Source organism: Bicyclus anynana, chromosome 13, assembly GCF_947172395.1.
Source record: "Bicyclus anynana chromosome 13, ilBicAnyn1.1, whole genome shotgun sequence".
Lineage (NCBI taxonomy): Eukaryota > Metazoa > Arthropoda > Insecta > Lepidoptera > Nymphalidae > Bicyclus > Bicyclus anynana.
The window spans coordinates 5,853,647-5,872,707 of record NC_069095.1 but is presented as its reverse complement, the minus strand read 5'-3'; the positions used below and the strand labels follow the sequence as shown (position 1 = coordinate 5,872,707).

Genomic DNA, 19,061 nt, shown 5'->3' with positions numbered 1-19,061 from the left:
AATCCACATCATTGTCGTTTGATTCACGCCCTAGAACTTACATTTGGGCATTATTTTATTTAGTAAAAATTACACCCCTTTTCCATTAAAAAAATCTCAAAAAATCTTCACATCAGCGCAAGTTTCTTTCAAAGTTTTACGTTAATTAAAAGTTTTGTCATCAATTACAAAGTCATAAAAAACATGGCCAACTAATTAAAATCTTAAGATTTGTGATTGCGTCATTATGTGGTGGTTATTACTTTTTTGCTGTCTCCCTGTGAACTCTCAGATAATACATACTGAAACTCACGAAGTTCTATATGAGATTGGTAAGTAAGAATTATGAATTCTATAACTTTCATACTGATTAACTAAAAGCTTTACTTTCATAGTAATTTTCCTGCAACTATATCTGTCCCAAATAATGTTCGTAAAATACTTTCAAGATCACCCAGAATCGAATATTAATATTATTATTGAATTTTAGGGAAGTACCCTAAAAACATATTTCAAGATTTTGTTTAACGAGTTTGTTGAAATTTATATTGTACTTACTCATGCTTCTAGTAGTAATAGTCTTTGAGCTAAACCGCTGACAGATAAACTGACAGAATGAAACTACGAGTATAAGGGTTCCTTGTGGATTACGAAACCCTAAAAATCACGCGAATCTACTGATCAAAATCAAAACAAAAAACAAGCTTGTCAATCGTGTACAACCACTTATTTAACGAGGCGATGCAAACTTTGTGATAAATACTTGTTTAAATAACCTCTTGCAAATTAATTTAAGTAACTAGCGGACGCCTGACCTCTTTAATCTAGCCCTTCCAGTAGTATCGCTGTAAAAATTAAGTAACTTCTCCCGTTTTCCCAACATTTCCCTTCACTGCTCTACTCCTATTGATCGCAACGTGATGATAAGTATACTATAACCTGCCCAGGAGTATGAAGAATAATTGTACCAAGTTTTGTTAAAATCCGTCAAGAAGTTTTTGTTTCTATAACGAACATACAGACAGACAGACAAAAATTTTACTGATTGCATTTTTTTCATCAGTAGGTATCGATTATTAATCACCCCCTGATAGTTATTTTGGAAATATATTTCATGTAGGTACAGAATTGACCTCTCTACAGATTTATTATAAGTATAGACGAAGATCTAAGATCTAAGATCCAAATACGTTCTCCTATAATTATGGAAATTATCGTTGCCCTATAGTAAGCCAATGAAATAGGCTGATGATGACAATTAGGTATAAGGATTTTTAAAGAAAAATCCTTATACCTAAATGAGGCATCCCTCAATTAAAGAATTGAGGGATGCCTCATTTCAAAGTACCTACTCTGGTTTTTTCAGTAATCATTATTTTGTTCGTTTAATTCCTAGCGGGTATATTTGAAGACAATGCTAAAACACAACAGCGCGCGTTCGACGAAGTGATGCGTCAGGCGCGCTTGGACCCGGCTGAACAGTTGTCTTTAGCCAGCACTCACGAAGGTAAAGGTTGAGTATAGTTCGTATTATTTCATACATTTTACACGCAAATTCACAATACGCAAACGTATTCATATCTACCAATGTAGATTCAGGAACTTTATCATCTAGTTCCTCCTTCTCCTTTCTACCACAGAACAGCAAGACGTCGCGATACTTATAATTTGCACCTTGAAAGCGAGAGTGAATAGGCATCTTCTAGGAAAGCGCTCTCCAACTTAGACCGCATTATAGGCTTAATTGTAGTAAACCGCTAGCACAGAAAAGATATTACAACCAGTAGTTGGACTTCATACTAGAGGTCGAAACGCGAGCTATACCTACGCTCCTTGAACATGGGGTGATCGTAGGGTGAAGACAGTCGCGACTGTGCCGCGGTGACGAACGAACGCACGGTGTATTAACAGAGTAAAGTGTATTAATAGTATTAGATTTTTTTAATTATGACCAGTAGGAAATACTGTGCCGTTTTTGGATGCATGAATTCAAAATTATCCCATCCAGAGATAACTTTTTTTAAGTTACCTGGAAACTCTGAAAGGTTAACTTTAAAATAAATTTACTTATTAGTAGGTAGGTACATAATCTTGTATTTTTTAATGGATAAGGTATTTCCTTTTATCTCCAGAATAAAGGTAGGTATCTGGATTAGTAAATAAAGTGAATAGAGTAAAGGAAAGTGATTGACACGATTGAAATATGTAGCTATACGCGGTTCATGAATCACGATACAGTAGGTACGATAAGCTTGTATTAAAACCTCGACTGCTTGTACAATGTATTGTGTGACTGTGCTCGGATCATTTGTGTTTTGTTACCCGACTGCGGCGAAGCCCAAAGGAGGAGTATGTGTTTGAATGTTATGACTTGTTGTTGTATGCGGGCGACGGGAGGAAAGGACTGCGCGGGTGTGAAGTCGTACGCGCTGGGCATCGTTACCCCCCTCCCGGACCGCGCCGACCTTCGGGAGTGTTACGAACAAATTTGCCAAGCACACATACTGATAAATGATATGTCATTAGACTCGTCTAGATAGGCCGAGTGTCACTGGGTAACTTAGTTCTTAAAAAATCAAAATGGCGGATTTTATGCACTTTAATGTGCAAGCTCATAAAACTTTTGCTCAGCTTGGCATTGGTGACAAGAATTTTAACCGACTTCCAAAAAGAATCGTATCGTATTTACAGCGATATTTCCGTCATTTGTAAACCGTTTCTTTTTTGTTTGGATGAATATTCTTTCAGGTTAGTCCCATTTTTTTCATGTCAGGATCTGATAATGGCATCCTAGAGAAATCTAGGGGAACTATCGTATCGTAGGGACAATTAGTGCGTTTGTTCATTGTTTCATTATCTATTTTAAATCACTACAATTTCATGAAGGTATTTATCTTTTTTTTTATTTGTTCACGTAGTGTGGAGGTAATACCTAGATGGCATCACCGAAATAAATATGTTTAAGAATACGACCAATCCTTCAAGATCATTGACGTAGTATCAGCCTTAATTAAATCAACCAATCAAAAAACACGCATTTTTATTTATCACTTCCCATTTTACTACAATTTACAAAGTATTTTATTTGTTTATATAAAAAAAGTTTATTTACAATCACAAAACTAAGTGGAAACACAAAGTTAGCAAATGTAATTAAATTGCTGCATGCGGGCAGCCCTATGACATGTTTACGTACCGCGCGGCTGTAGGTATTTATTTCAAAAATACGGCCGAGTTATTATACTGCTTGTAATATCTTTACTGTGCCGCTAGCCTATATTGCATAAAAAAGAAATGTGGTTTACACATCATGAGAAACATGATGACACACATTTAACCTGTAGTTAAATAAGAACTTACAGAGTCCCCTGTAAAAGCCTAAAACCATTCAATTAAGATCAATCACGAATATCCATCACGACCTTTTTTTATTGAGAAAGAATACAATAGAGAATTTAAGCTAACTTATCCTAATAACTAAACAAATTATGCCCACGTGGAATGCTGACAATATCTGCTGCATTTCCGCGTAGGGCAGTCAGGCTGATCCTTTGCACAAAAAAGAACCAGCCCTTTTGTCACCAATCAATCACAATCTTGTTGTTTCGTGGATAAAAACTGTCAATAATCCATCATCATATTAATCCATTATCGCACACAGATTATTCGTCGTCAACATTGTTTTATAGGTGAATCTTGAATCTGATCAGTCCAATCAATCAATGAAGTGCAATGAATGATTTGGATGGACTTACTCGTAGAATTCTAATATGAGTGTAATCCTAGAAGATTGTAATTTGAAAGTGATCACAGATTTTAATGTGAAAAGCAAAGTCAGCATTATATATTTTAAAAAATTTTCAGCACTTCAAGACTGGCGATTTGATCCAGTTATAATAGAGCCATTAAGGTCTGACAGTTATTCCATTTGGAGGAAGCGTAAGTAATTAATCTATATTAAATTTAATGGAAGCTGTAACCTTCTCATAAAATAAAAATCTTTTGGATTTAAAATTTTTTCTGTTTTAATATATTTGTTTGTTTCGAGAGATAATATTCAGAATATTTTTGATACAAAACGTAAATAATAAAAGAAATACTAATCTTTTATGGAGTATTTAAATGGAAAAACTTACCAACTAATAAAAAAATGGTTAAAATCTTTTGGATTTTTTTTTTCGGATTCAATGTATGTGTTTCGAGAAAAACTATAAACGTTAATAATATAAAAGTTACTAAATATATTATATCTTTTAAGGGGTCTATATTTGTGTATTTTAGTATAAAATGTAACTAATTTTATAAAGCTGAAGAGTTTGTTTGTTTGATTGAACGCGCTAATCTCAGGAATTACTGGTCCGATATGATAAATTCTTTCAGTGTTAGATAGCCTATTTATCGAGGAAGGCTATAGGCTATATATTATCCCCGTATTCATACGGGAACGGGAACCACGCGGGTGTAGTACAAAATGGAACTAATTTTCAAATTTCAGTATGTTCTAACACTGCGATGCGTCCCATAGCCATATTTGGACCGCAAAACCCAATATCTGATGGAACTGTGAGAGAGCAGTGTGCTATAGCCAACATTCCTCACATCCAAGCCACGTGGAAACCTCCTCTAGCCTTTGACCATGATTCTCATGAAGAACTTGAAGACGAAGAAGAAAATCAAGAACCCGTGTTCAAAAAGATCTCTATCAACTTCTATCCACCTGCAGATGAAATTTTGTACGCTTATGCACAGTTACTGAAGTTATATAAATGGGAAAAATTCGCTGTGCTATACGAAGATGATATTGGTAAGATTTGTATATATTCCGATAGAGTTAATAATAAAACTAGGATAAATAAAAGTAAAGAAAACCAACCATTTCATTAAAAAATTCATAAAACTTTGATCTAGTTTAATGGTGTACTTAACGTACAGATAAATTGAAAAATTCTCTATTTTTATTTATCTAATATTTTCTTAAGATTTGTTATACTAGATATTTTGAAACTGGTGATTCGTTACTTCATTTATCCCCAAAAGGTCCTGAAGTCTTAGACTACAGGGAAATTAATAGTCGAAACCTTAAAACTTAATATAAGTTTTAAGTTTTAGTCTATATAGTTATTAATTGCGAGCGGTTACCCAGCATCACAACGCACCATCACCTTATTAATATAATTTTATTTAGGTCTGCTACGTGTTCAGAAGATTCTTGCTCATCACACTGACAAACATCCAGTGACAGTAAGACGTTTAGATCCTAACGCTAATAACTATCCGGTAAGCAATCTTGGTTTATCTACACCTAAGGATGCACCCACACAGAACATGGAAAACGCTGAAGCTAACGCCATGTATTTATAATTCCTTCATCAACGACATATGTCGTGAAGTCAGAAAGACATCGAAAATATCGCACTCTCTTTCGATGGGACGCTGTAAAAAGAGAGCCATTTTCGATTCCGCACCTGTTAGTAGAGAAATATGTCTGTCTCATCACGAATCGTGCCGCGCATCTTATTCATCATATCAGCCGATGGACGTCCACAGCATTGACAGGCCTTTTGTAATGACTTCCAAACATCACGATGCTGCTGAGCCGCCTGCATCCAGCGAATTCCTGTGGCTAACTTGATGTCCACCTGGTGGAGGTTCGACCAACACTGCGCTTTCTAGTGCGGAGTCACACCTTGAGACCCCAACGTCCATCGGCACTTCGAACCATGCGCCCCGTCCATTGCTACTTCTGCTTCACGACTAATTGAGCTTTGACTCTTCTGCAGATCTCCTCATTCCTGATTCTAAATTAGTACAACAATTTAAAATCTTGTTCCTAAATAGTTATCACTCATTTTCTTAATAATATTTTTCTCAACTATGTTTATATTTTCTAAAAGGTACTTGCCAGCTAGTATATCTTAAACAAGCTTTATTATAACACAGGTTGACTGGATATATTACATAAGACTCATTTACATCAAAGAGCCAGAAAGCAGTAGCTTTCGTAGTCAGACATGCTAATTACTTTGAGCTCTTTGATACATAATAAATGTTCTTACTTTCTTACACACTCTGAAGCACCTAATCATATCAAAGTTGTTCCGGCATAATTTTCATTAACTTGGAATATACCGTTTACGTATTACAAACTTCTTCCTGCTTATTCCAGATATTTAAGCTCCTCAGTAAGTTTCAAATCTACCGTAACATAATATTGGATTGTCATGTCGACCATGTCATCAAATATTTATCGGAGGCTAAAGAAGTTCAAATGGTTACCCATTACCAAGTAAGCTTTACTATTTTTATAATATCCTAAAAACACCGTTAAATTTTATTATGCAATTAAAAAAATATATTTTAATTTGCTAAACTTTGGGTAAGCCGTTTAATACAACCAAAAACACATTTGTACATACGAAGCCTGTTTTTTAAAAAATGTTGATGTTTTAAATTTGATTTTTAAAAAAGTAGCAATGTTCAATACTCATTTTAATTAATGCTTCTCTGTTCTTTAGATCACTTTCTATTATCTTAAGAAATATTTATAAAAAATATATTTTCTTTTCAAGCATTACATCTTAATCACCATGGATGCATCGACGGTAGCTGATAAATTAAAAAACTTCAATTCTAACATGACGTGGCTAAGTTTAACAGAATACGACAAGTTGCAAAACCATAACTTGGCTCAAAGAGTTGGAAAATGGATAGGTGTCAAAAACGACTTAGTTCGCCCATCTGTAACGAGCTTTAAGGTACCTAGAGTAAAATGAAAAATAACAACCATGATCTAAATACACCTATACAAATATAATAAAGCTGAAGAGTTTGTTTGTTTCTTTGTTTGATTGAATGCGCTAATCTCAGGAACTACTGGTCCGATTTGAAAAGTTCTTTCAATGTTAGATTATCGAAGAAGGCTATATATTATCCCCATATTGCTACGGGGACGAGAACCACGCGAGTGAAACCGCGCGGCGTCAGCTAGTAATTATATAAAAGCAAAACTCGGAAACCGCTTGACAAAGAAGAATTAAATTTGGCAGGGAGGTAGTTTATTAGGGAGACGTCCGCAAGAACGGATTTAGGGACAGGATTGGATTAAGGGCGGACGAAATGGCGGGCGTTATCTAGTATTATTCATCAAAAATATTAAATGAAATAATTTACATTCTTTCAGACTGAAGCATTATTAATGGACGATATAGCAAACCACGTTTTGAAGGCTTTACAAAAGGTAGACTCAATCAAATCTAACAAATCAAAACCATATGATGCAGTATGCGATCCCAACCTGTCGCCATGGTCCTACGGTGCACAACTTCAGGATAAAATATTAAAGGTATTTCCAATTTTTAACCGACTTGATAAAAAGGAGGAGGTTCTCAATTCCACGCGTATTTTTGTTACCTCATAACTTTGTCATTTATTTACAAATTTTGAAAATTATTTTATTGTTTGAAAGATTCCAGATTTTTCCCATTTAATCTTCGTGAAAAACGTTGTAGGAATTTTTTATTAAAATCAAAATAGCTGAAATACGTCTTTGAACTAATGATTTTAAACTTATTTCGTGGTTGTTCATTATGAATGTTATTTAAACGGGTACATACCACGATAAAACGACGAGATTTTTATTGTCGATATTTCGACCCAGTTGCATGGATCGTGGTCACGACGGGACTGACGGGACGGGTCAGTCCCGTCGTGAAATCGTGAAAAAAATCTCGTCGTTTTATCGTGGTATGTACCCGTTTAAATAACATTTACGTCTTTGAAGTCGGTACCATTTTTATGTATGTATGTGACGCCTATGTAGAAAGTAAGAGCAATAACGAAAGAACAGGCGTTTGTTTTAACATACCAGTGCGACCAGTGAAGAGAAATATAGACAAATCTTCGTCTCATCTCTTTCGTACCAACGAAATAAAAGATAGCGGTATTTCTAGGTGCGCTGTTATTGGTATAATTTTGTCTATTTCTATTCACGAGATTATCTCGTTAGTTGCATGGTAGCACCACAGGCTTTTTACTAAATGTTTAATTTGTGACTGTTATCTAAAGTAACATAAAAAAGGTAAGATTAGGTTTTGTGTTTGTTTGTTATGAATAGGCTCCGAAACGAATGGATCGATTTCAAAAATTCTTTCATTATCAGAGTAATACATGATGAGATATAGTGTCGATGATAAAAGGAGCATTCCTTTCATCATTGACATAATTACACAATCGACAGTTTACAATCTCGCGAGATAGATTATAATCTAACAATTTTACGATGACACATAAGTACATTATCAGCGACTAACATAGGCTAAAGCTGTTATAGCCCAGTGGAGACCTCTGCCTCTCGATTCGGAGGGCGTAGTTTCGAATCCGAGGGGTGCCCTTTCTCCGGGCTATGTGGGCTTTCTTAGTATGTACTTTTATAAAAGTTTACAGTTAAGTATTTTGATTACATTTCAGACAACATCTACAGGAGTTTCTGGTCACATAGCATTTAATGAAAAAGGCCAACGAGTCAATTATACGTTGTATATAAACGAAATCTATATATCTGAGTTGAACACTGTCGGGTCTTGGGACTCTGCTACCCAAGAGCTGACTGAAGACAGACCTGAGGACGATAATCTTAAATATCAAAAAAACAGTAAACATTTTATTGTAAGTGTTTATAAAAGTAATCAATTGTATCTTTACATTAAACGTAATTTCAAAATTTAATAGAGAACTCGAAAGTTTGATTGTTTAATAATGTTTTTTTCAGTTTTCGCAGTAGATTTTTCAGAGATAGATTAATCTATCTGTACCATAAATGTACTTTTCGCTCTTTTAATAAAGAAGCGAGTTGGCTGAAATTTGAAATGGAAATAGATTTTACTCTGGATTAACACATAGGTTACTTTTCATCCTCGAAAAATCCATGGTTCCCGCGGGTTTGTGAAAAATTCAACGCGAGCAAAGTCGTGGGCATTCGCTAGTTATAAATAAATAGAGATGAAAACTTACACTAACTATTCGCAGATCAAGTCGCGGACGATTGCTAGTCGAAAATAAATTAAATCAAGAAAACCAAACCTTGTCCGCAAGTCCAATACGACTATCTATATTACAGTAATTCTTCACTATACCTACTATACTAATCATATAAAACAACTTTTTTTAATGTTTGTTACCTCATAACTTCGTAATTTCTTAACCAATTTTAAAAAAATCTTTTTTTGTTAGAAAAAGTATACTTCCAGATAGGTCCCATTTAATTTTCATGAAAAAAGGTTAAGTAATTTGATATTAAAATAAAAATAACGAAAATTGCCCACTAAGGCGCTATCGTCCACTATTCTAGGACCATATGTTTTCTATGCTAAGACACACTGAAAACAGAAAAATAAAATCTTTTTAACAATAAAATTCACCAAACTTTATCACAAAGATAAACATCGTATACCTTCTGATCACTGAAGTCGGTTGAATCTTTTTGTTAAAAAGACATTTAAAATTATTATTTTAGTTTATTGTAAATAATAACTATCACAATAATGTTAATCATCGCAATTGTTTTTCTATTAGATTATATCTCCAAAAACAAAACCATTCTTCAGTAAAAAGCAATGTCACAAAAATGATACTGATTGTGAGGAAGAGACTGCAGATGAAAACTATGAAGGATTTGGCGTAGAGCTCATTAAAGAAATATTTGATAATTTGCACAGAAATAAATTTAATTACACATACACTTTCGAAGTTTACGAGAACAAAAAGGACTCGAAAAATCAATTAAAAACCAGAAAGTCATACGGATTGCTTGATGAACTTTTAAATAATGTAAGTAACATTATTACAACTAGAATGATTTTAATTATTGTCTGCCTTGTGGGGCCATTTAAGCTTATGTGGATGGTCACGAGGTCGTGGGTTCGAGTCTTGGGGTCCAAGAAATTCTCTGTAAAACTTTTCAGTCCGCAATGAAGAAGTTGGGGGTACACTCCCGTGCCTCCGATATTACGCTAAGTCGATCCCAAATTATGTTTTCTATTATTGTAGTAAACATCTATCATCATCTCTATGTTTACTATTATTATAGTAAACATAGAGAGGTGTGATAGCCCGCTGGATATGACCTCTGCCTTCGAATCCTGTCCGGGGCATGCACTTCCAACTTTTCAGTTATGTGCATTGTAAGAAATTAAATATCACATGTCTTAAATGGTAAAGGAAAAACATCGAGAGGAAACCTGCATTCCTAAGAATTATCTTAAATATCTACGTGTGGTTTGCCAATCTTTCATTGGACTATGGTGGACTATTACTATTGGATCTATCTACTGAGAAGAAAATCGTGCTCAACAGTGAGCTGAACATTGGTTGTTATTGATGGTAATGATAACGAACTCCTCTCTTCATACTCTCTCCTGTATAGAGGACGGCCCGGCAATGTACTAAGCCAATAAAATCTATACTAATATAAAAAGCTGAAGAATTTGTTTATTTGCTTGAACACGCTAACCTCAGGAAGTACTGGTCCGATTTGAAAAATTCTTTCAGTGTTAGATAGACCATTTGTCGAGGAAGGCTATAGGCGATATATTATCGCCGTATTCCTACGGGAACGGGAACCACACGGGTAAAACCGCGCGGCGTCAGCTAGTGTTTAATAATGATGAATTTCAATATTTTTTATTAACAAAATCTAACATTAACTCAAATTGGTTTTCAAAATCCACAGAAAGCTGATTTAGCTGTTGGAGACGTAACTATTACAGAAGATAGGAAAATGGTTGTGGATTTTTCGGTGCCTTTCATGTCATTGGGAATAAGTATTTTATATACAAAAGAAAAAGAAGTACCACCGGGAATGTTTTCCTTCTTAAACCCATATACGTTTGAAGTGTGGATGTACACGGCAACGGCTTATTGTGCTGTTTCAATTCTTTTATTTATCTGTGCAAGGTATAGTTGAAATTATGTTTTTTTTTCTTCTTTACAAGTTAGCCCTAGACAATCTCACCTGATGGTAAGTGACGCAATCTAAGATGGAACCGGGCTAACTTGTTAGGAGATTATATTTTTTTTTTATTCTTTACAAGTTAGCCCTTGATTACAATCTCACCTGATGGTAAGTGAAGATGCAATCTAAGATGGAACCGGGCTAACTTGTTAGGAGATTATGTTTTTTTTTTATTCTTTACAAGTTAGCCCTTGATTACAATCTCACCTGATGGTAAGTGAAGATGCAATCTAAGATGGAACCGGGCTAACTTGTTAGGAGATTATGATTTTTTTTTTATTCTTTACAAGTTAGCCCTTGACAATCTCACCTGATGGTAAGTGACGCAATCTAAGATGCAAGCGGGCTAATTTGTTAGGATTATGATGAAAATCTACACCCCATTCGGTTTCTACACGATATAGTACCGGAACGCTAAATCGCTTGGCGGTACGTCTTTGTCGGCAGGGTAACTAGACCTGGACCTGGCCTGCCAGACCTGGACCAATTAAGAAAACCTCAATCCGCCCAGCCAGAGATCGAACCCACTAAATCCACTGCGCCATGGAGGGCGTCAAAAAGGCGTTATGATAAAAGTAATATTTCATAATTAACTCAGTGCTTCCAAATAATGTTTTTAGAATATCACCGGATGATTGGGAAAATCCGCAACCATGCGATAAGGATCCCGAGGAATTGGAAAATATTTGGAACTTCGCGAACTGCACGTGGTTAACTATGGGCTCAATTATGTGTCAAGGATGTGATATCTTGCCAAAGTAAGCAACCAAACAAATACCTAAATCTAATATATAAAATTCTCGTGTCGCGGTGTTCGACATTGAACTCCTCCGAAACGGCTCGACCGATTTTGATGAAATTTTTTGTGCATATTTAGTAGGTCTGAAAATCGGCCAACATCTATTTTTCAAACCCCTAAATCCTAGGATAGGGTAGTGGTAGGGTAGGGGTACGGTATAGGGATAGGGTAGGGGTAGGGTAGCGGTAGGGTAGGGGTAGGGTAGGGGTAGGGTAGGGGTAGGGTAGGGGTAGGGTAGGGGTAGGGTAGGGGTAGGGTAGGGGTAGGGTAGGGTAGGGTAGGGGTAGGGGTAGGGTAGGGTAGTGGTAGGGTAGGGGTAGGGTAGGGTAGTGGTAGGGTAGGTTTACGGTATAGGGATAGGGTAGGGGTAGGGTAGTGGTAGGGTAGTTGTAGGGTAGGGTAGGGTAGGGGTAGAGTAGAGGTAGGGTAGGGGTAGGGTAGGGGTAGGGGTAGGAGTATGGTAGTGGAAGGTAGGGATAGCGAAGAAGTGCAAATAAATAAATTAATAAGTCAAAGCGAATCTTGAGCGAGTCCGCTAGTATCTTTATAATATAACTAACTAGCCCGCTATTTCGTTTGCAAGAAAATTGATAGAAACTTTTATTGTGCGTGATCATTTTTAAGAGGTTTATAAATTAGGAAAATGATTTATTTATTTTATTTATTTATTATCATCATAACTTAACTAGCCTTACAGGTATCACCTAATTCGCTAGCTTAGCACTATATTATAAATCTAAAACTTAATTCTATTTACCTAAATATATACATTACAATTAATACTACCTACTTAGTATAACCAATATACAATCGCTAACTGTTTTAGACATTTTACGAAACATTGACAAATTAATATACTTAGATGAACCTTTCTCATATAAGGCTATGTATTGCTAAAAAAATCCTCATTATTTGTTTGGAAAAATAACCCTATTATGTCCAGTTCTGTGTTAGAAAGTACGAGTATAGAGATGCAGCACAAGTTTTCAGCTTGCATCAAATATCAGTTTTCGGACCATATTAGTCCGTTCAGTTTTTGATTCTGTTGCTAACAGACAGATGCGGTGAAGACTTGTTTTATAATATGTATAGCACAGAATAAAAAAATTCCAGAATGAGTCTTTACAAGCAGCGTAGTGAAGCGTCTCTTTGACATCCCCGTATACAAACTTTTTTCATAATTTATATTTCAAAATTTAACAACAATTACGTACCTAAATTAATATAATAATCAATAATTACCAATTAAAAACTATTCCATCTTATTTCTAGTTTTGGACAACAGTTTTTAAAATATACAAAAACATAAGACGCCATTTTTTTTTTTGAATAATATTGAAAATTAGTAATGCGACGCTTCGTGTCGTACTGACTCGAGAATGTGTTCGTTTTTTTAATTTTGTATTTGGAACGGCTACAACACCATCATCTTCCGTGCGCTCTATATGCCTATTATTCTTTAATCTATGATGTGTAGGTAGATAAAAATGTTTCAGGGCAGCAGGATCTCGATGGGTCTGTGGAATGTGGTGGTTTTTCGCAGTAATTGTTTGCCAGACATATATAGCACAACTTTCAGCATCAATGACGTCGGCTATGGAGACTGAGCCAATTAACAAAGTTGAGGATCTGGCTAAACAAAACAAGGTTTTATATGGAGCTATTGAAAATGGCTCAACATTTGAATTTTTTAAGGTAAACAGCGCTTGGAAAAGTCTACACACACGATGCTCATTGAGATAGTATTTAAAAATCTGACGGTTTATTTAGTTAAGAGAAAACCTAATTTAAATTATCGTTCACCTTAACTTACACGCATTACTTTTTTTTGTCTTTTTGTTAGTGCGAACATTATACATATACTTTTGTTTTTATTTAATGTCAAGTAAGTCCTTGACTACGTGTGTGAAGTCTGCCAATCCGCATTGGGCCAGCGTGGTGGACTAAGGCCTAACTCCTCTCATACTGAGACGAGACTCGTGCTCAACGGTGAACTAAATATGTATTGTTGATGATGAAGTCCTTGACTGCGATCTCACCTGCATGTTAAATGACGATGCAATCTAAGATGGAAGCGGGCTTACTTGGAAAAGGTAGAAAGGAGATGTCCGAAATGAGGTCCACTTTTTAAGACGATACAGAAATGAAAAATGTACTAAAAATCCTGTATATTTCATTAGATTACTCCATTAGGATCTTAGCCGAAATAATATTCGCCAACAGGGAAAATAAGCTGTTTCATTATTTTCACACCGGTCCAGCTTTACAAACACATATCTTTAATGCGTATTTTACTGACTGTCAGTTGTCTTTGCAAACGCGAACTATCAATATCAAAGTCAATCAAATTAAATGTTCTGTTTATTAACACATCTATCACTGTTTATCTAACAGTTTTACTAAGGATTTAACATTATAAATGTTGTCCTATTTTGCCTAAATGTGTCAAGTTAGTGCCAGTTTCAACAACAACGACATACAATTCAAACTGACAGGAGCCAGTTTAAAACTGGCGCCTGTCAGTTTGAATTGTATATCAAAGGGAGACGAAGTATTGCCCACCTGTAATTTAACTGATTAGGCGAATAGAGATTTCTTTGAATATTGGCCTCACCAGTACTCCTTAATCGTCCTAATTTAATTTATTTTATTTTATTTATTTATTTATATATATAGATATTATATTTATGAGCGAATTTACAGCTCTGTATCATTCATATAAATTTGGGCCCAATTTTGTATGGATACCCATACCTTTGACTTTTTTAGAATTCAAAGGACAAAATGTATCGCAGAATGTTTGAGAATATGGTAGCAAACCCCGCAGTTTTAGTGCACAGTAATGATGAAGGAGTAAAGAGAGTCATAAGCGGAAAGAGCAAATACGCATTTTTTATGGAGTCCACTGCAATCGAATACGAGTTGAGGAAAAATTGTGAACTGAAAAAAATTGGAGGAGAATTAGATTCTAAGGATTATGGAATTGCAATGCCTGCGAGTATGTAAAGTATACAAAATATCACGTCAAGTCTGCATCCATCTTTATCGTCTTCTTGAATTTGTTCAAACAGTTCTTCTCCATTTTGAATGTCTTCAATGCAATTAAATTCTGAGTGTTCTCATAACTAACGAATATTGTTATAAATGAAAAAGAAATATTTTTTAACAAAAATGTTTTTCTTTTCGTCATCTCTTTCTTCTTTTAATCATTCATTATAAACTTTCATGTTATAAAATGAAAAATATTATTATTACGTTTTATAGATTCTCCGTTTAGAACTCATATAAACAAAGCAATATTGGAATTAAAAGAAGCTGGAATCTTAGACAAAATTAAAAAGAAATGGTGGGAAGATAAAAACAAACAAGAATGTGATGTACGTATAAATGCTTAACTTCACCATTGATCTTATAACAAATTTGCAATTATTATTGAAAATTTAATAAAATGTATAAGCTAGTTAAGTCATTACGAAGGCAGCGTATTAATGAGTTATCACAGCTGTCAAGCTGTGATAACCCATTAATACGCTGCCTTCAGTTCGAAGGGCGTAGGATCGAATCCAGTGCACCTCAAACATTTCAGTCATGTGCATTTTAAGTAATTAGATATCATGATTCTCTAACGGTGAACAAAAACATTGTCAGAAAACTTGCATACCTGACAACTATCTTAATTCTCTATGTGTGTGAAGTCTGCTAAACCGCATTGGGTCAGCGTGGTGGACTATTAGCCTATCCCCTTTCATTCTGAAAGGACACTTTTGCTCAACAATGAGCTGAATTTGGGTTGTGAGTATACGAGTAGTTAGTAGTAGTGTATTTTATCTGTTCATTACTTTCTTATGATATCAGGATGAAAAAGTTGATAAGAACGATCAAGAAGGCGATCTGGAAATGAAGAATTTAATGGGTGCATTTGTTGTACTCATCGCAGGATTGGTTATTTGTTTGTTCATCACGGCTATCGAATTCATGAACGAAGTCAGAAATATCGTAGTTCGGGAACAGGTAAAACTTTGTTTCTTTACAAGCACATCTTAAAGGAGTCCAACTGAGCACGTTAATTCTGGGCTCAGCACGTTGCAGAAAAAAAGACGAAAAATTTATTTTATCATAAATCAAAATCAGCAAAACATATTAGAATTCACAGTTGATAAAATTTTTGATTATATTTTTTGTTGAAATTGTGCATTTTCAGATGCAGGTAGGTTGCCTATATCTTGATTATGCAACTATCAATCAAACTGAACTTAATCCAGTCTAAAATTTTTATATTAAATGACACTAATTGTAACAGTTCATTCATAAAATCTAGGCCCAGCAATGTCTTACATCTCATGTCATCTCTCATAGAATGTCTCCTTTTTTTTCTTCTCAAACATATACAAATGCCTCTACCTCACCACCCTAGAGAATTGTGCACCAATTGTCTGTCTGCTCGGAAAATTCAACTAAGCGTGGAAGCTCGGTAAACAATTTGGAAAATTTAGTAAATTCTGAAGTTCTGTTACCTATCTAGAAATCTCGTGGGAGACTACTTGCTTGCTTAATAAACCTACTGTTGCGGTTAGGATACCGTGAAAATGTATTCTAATTAAATAAACTAAGAAGTACGAGTACATCGAACTATTGAAAATGATTCAAAATTTAAATTTTATTTTGAGCAAGGGCATCATTTGATGAGTATCGATAAAGTACATAAGAATCTGTCAGTAAAATTAGTTCCATGAGTTTTTATTTTTTAGCTACACTATTGCACTTATTTTTTAGCTAGTCAAACTATTTCTTTTCTAAAAGAATATTTGCCATATCTTTTTAATATGACCAATATTCCTGTTCCTCTCCAACTAATCGGAAAAGATTGTGTTAGGAGTGGGTACGACAATAGACCAGCGGGTGGGGATCGATCCACCACCACTCGTTGATGAGTCCGACCGCTTTACCACTGAGCTATAGAGGTTTTTATTTAGCTAGTTACCCTATATGACTTCGCTTTACGAGGTCAAGGGTTCAAGTTCTGGGCCAGGCTATGAAAATCTGAGTATTTTTTCTAAATTTAAAAAGTTTTTAGTGAAATTTCTGACGTAAGAAAGTTCGCGGTGTCACATCCCCAAGCCTCTAAGATCACGGAAATTGGTCTTACAGTGCTCTTATAGAACTAAGCCCGCCAAAGCGCATTGGAACAGCGTGGTGGGTCTAAGCTACATACTTTCCTCTCATATAAAGAGGGAGTACGTTAAAATAAGCTGATAACTGTGATCATGACTACTGCTAGGTACATAGGATATTATCAAAGCATAATAAGATACTAAAAACAGTTTTCTTTTAGGTAAGCCATAAGGAAGTATTCATAGCGGAGCTAAAGGCATCGCTAAATTTCTTCCAACTCCAGAAGCCAGTTCTTCGTAATCCAAGCAGAGCCTCCTCACTCGCGTCTACAAACGACAGCGAGAAAAAGGAAAAGCGATCAAACATTATCGAAAATTTCCTTGATTTCGAAAAGGAAGGCCAATGAAGAAATATTAATAGATCAGTAATGTTATATCAAAATTCTACTAAAATAGAAAATTTTACTATTTGGATTGTTAAGTATACTAAAAATATTAATTGAGAATAAAGATTTTGATGGTTAGGTAATTGTTTCTTTTTTCATACATACGTATTTACTTTATCTTGTCATCATCATCATCATCATATCAGCCGATGGACGTCCACTGCAGGACATAGGCCTTTTGTAGGGACTTCCAAACATCACGATACTGAGCCACCTGCATCCAGCGAATCCCTGCGACTCGCTTGATGTCGTCAGTCCACCTGGTGAGGGGTCGGCCAACACTGCGCTTACTAGTGCGGGGTCGCCATTCCAGCACTTTGGGACCCCAACGTCCATCGGCTCTTCGCACTATGTGCCCCGCCCATTGCCACTTCAGCTTCGCAACTCGTTGAGCCATGTCGGTGACTTTGGTTCTTCTGCGGATCTCCTCATTTCTGATTCGATCACGCAGAGATAGAGAGACTTTATCTTGTAGTGGCAATAAAATCTTTCCTAAGGTTAGGAACCACGTCCTTCCACTTGCTATACGATCCATCCATATTTCCATTGCTACTTTAATTCTCATAAATCCTTTCATACAAGTTCGTAGGCCTAAGGTACTTTTGACCTCGGTCTACGAATCACGGCCTTAACTAAAATGATGTTAAATATTAAACGTTTCATCATATTTCTTAGATCTTAAATCAAAACGTTAAAATACATAAACAAAGCCACGGAATTTAATACAATATTTTATCTATATTCCACTGTCATTGATTAATTATAATTGATCACCGCATAAATCAATTATTTGTTATTATTATTGACTAATGTATTAAATTGATGTAATTATGCAGACGTCATAATCTACTGCATCCATAATCTGCATTTATCAAAACTAAAGTGCTTAAACTCATATAATTTTCCACTCATGAAAAAATATCATTAACAATGTCATAAAATCTTAACAACATAGGTAACTTTTCATTTTCAAAACTATACCACAATCAGATTTGTGTTTTTTTTTATTCTTTACAAGTTAGCCCTTGACTACAATCTCACTTGATGGTAAGTGATGATGTAGTCTTAGATGGAAGCGGGCTAACTTGTTAGGAGGAGGATGAAAATCCACACCTCTTTCGGTTTCTACACGGCATCGTACCGGAACGCTTGGCGGCACGTTTTTGTCGGTAGTTATTGTTTCAACGTTAAGTCATAAAGTTATGCCCTTCTTTTTTTGCATGTGAAGATGAGGTACAAATTATATTTAAACTAGCTAACGCCGCGCGGATTCACCCGCGTGGTTCGCGTTCCCGTAGGAATACGGGGATAATATAAGTTAGTTAATACTTACTACTGCCACTACAATAATATTAATGCCACTTTACGTAATTTTACCATAGTTATGTCATTTCGTTGAAAACACAATATTAGATGATTGCAAAAAATAAAATACGTTGAAAAACCACGTAATGACTTATTATTTGAATGGTAGAATTGATGTTAAGTGGTGATGCTCTGACCCGAATTGAAAATCGAACCCAGGACCTTTCTGTTGAGAACCACAGTACTAAATTCGGCTTTTAAAAAACGTCGAAGGTCTGGCCATCATAGGTACTTAGTTTATGTTGAAGGGACTTTATACTTCTTTTGTGTATATAAATAAGTTCTACTAGGTCTAGGTCCGACCATTCACATACTCGAATTGATTGCATCCGGTAACGTTTGCACGTGGTGGA

At 35.3% G+C, this 19,061-nt stretch overlaps 1 protein-coding gene across 1 annotated transcript; it reads left to right on the top strand.

Annotated features, from left to right (window-relative positions):
• Window positions 1–35: 35 nt before the first annotated feature.
• On the top strand, window positions 36–17,421 carry LOC112045879 (glutamate receptor ionotropic, kainate 2). The gene is made up of 17 exons (XM_024082264.2): window positions 36–311; window positions 1,376–1,486; window positions 3,844–3,918; window positions 4,475–4,783; window positions 5,165–5,256; window positions 6,146–6,265; window positions 6,549–6,734; window positions 7,160–7,321; window positions 8,446–8,643; window positions 9,550–9,804; window positions 10,706–10,929; window positions 11,608–11,745; window positions 13,283–13,481; window positions 14,556–14,784; window positions 15,051–15,163; window positions 15,642–15,797; window positions 17,119–17,421. The coding sequence occupies exons 1-17, from the start codon at window positions 227–229 to the stop codon at window positions 17,302–17,304; spliced, it is 2,838 nt and encodes a 945-aa protein (XP_023938032.2). The 5' UTR covers window positions 36–226; the 3' UTR covers window positions 17,305–17,421.
• The last annotated feature ends 1,640 nt before the right edge of the window (window positions 17,422–19,061 follow it).

Coding starts and splice junctions, on each gene's coding strand:
- LOC112045879 (XM_024082264.2), top strand. CDS start 227: ATGTGGTGGTTATTACTTTTTTGCTGTCTCCCTGTGAACTCTCAGATA. Junction 5,257..6,145: donor CTAACGCTAATAACTATCCG/GTAAGCAATCTT, acceptor TGCTTATTCCAG/ATATTTAAGCTCCTCAGTAA. Junction 8,644..9,549: donor AAAACAGTAAACATTTTATT/GTAAGTGTTTAT, acceptor TTTTTCTATTAG/ATTATATCTCCAAAAACAAA.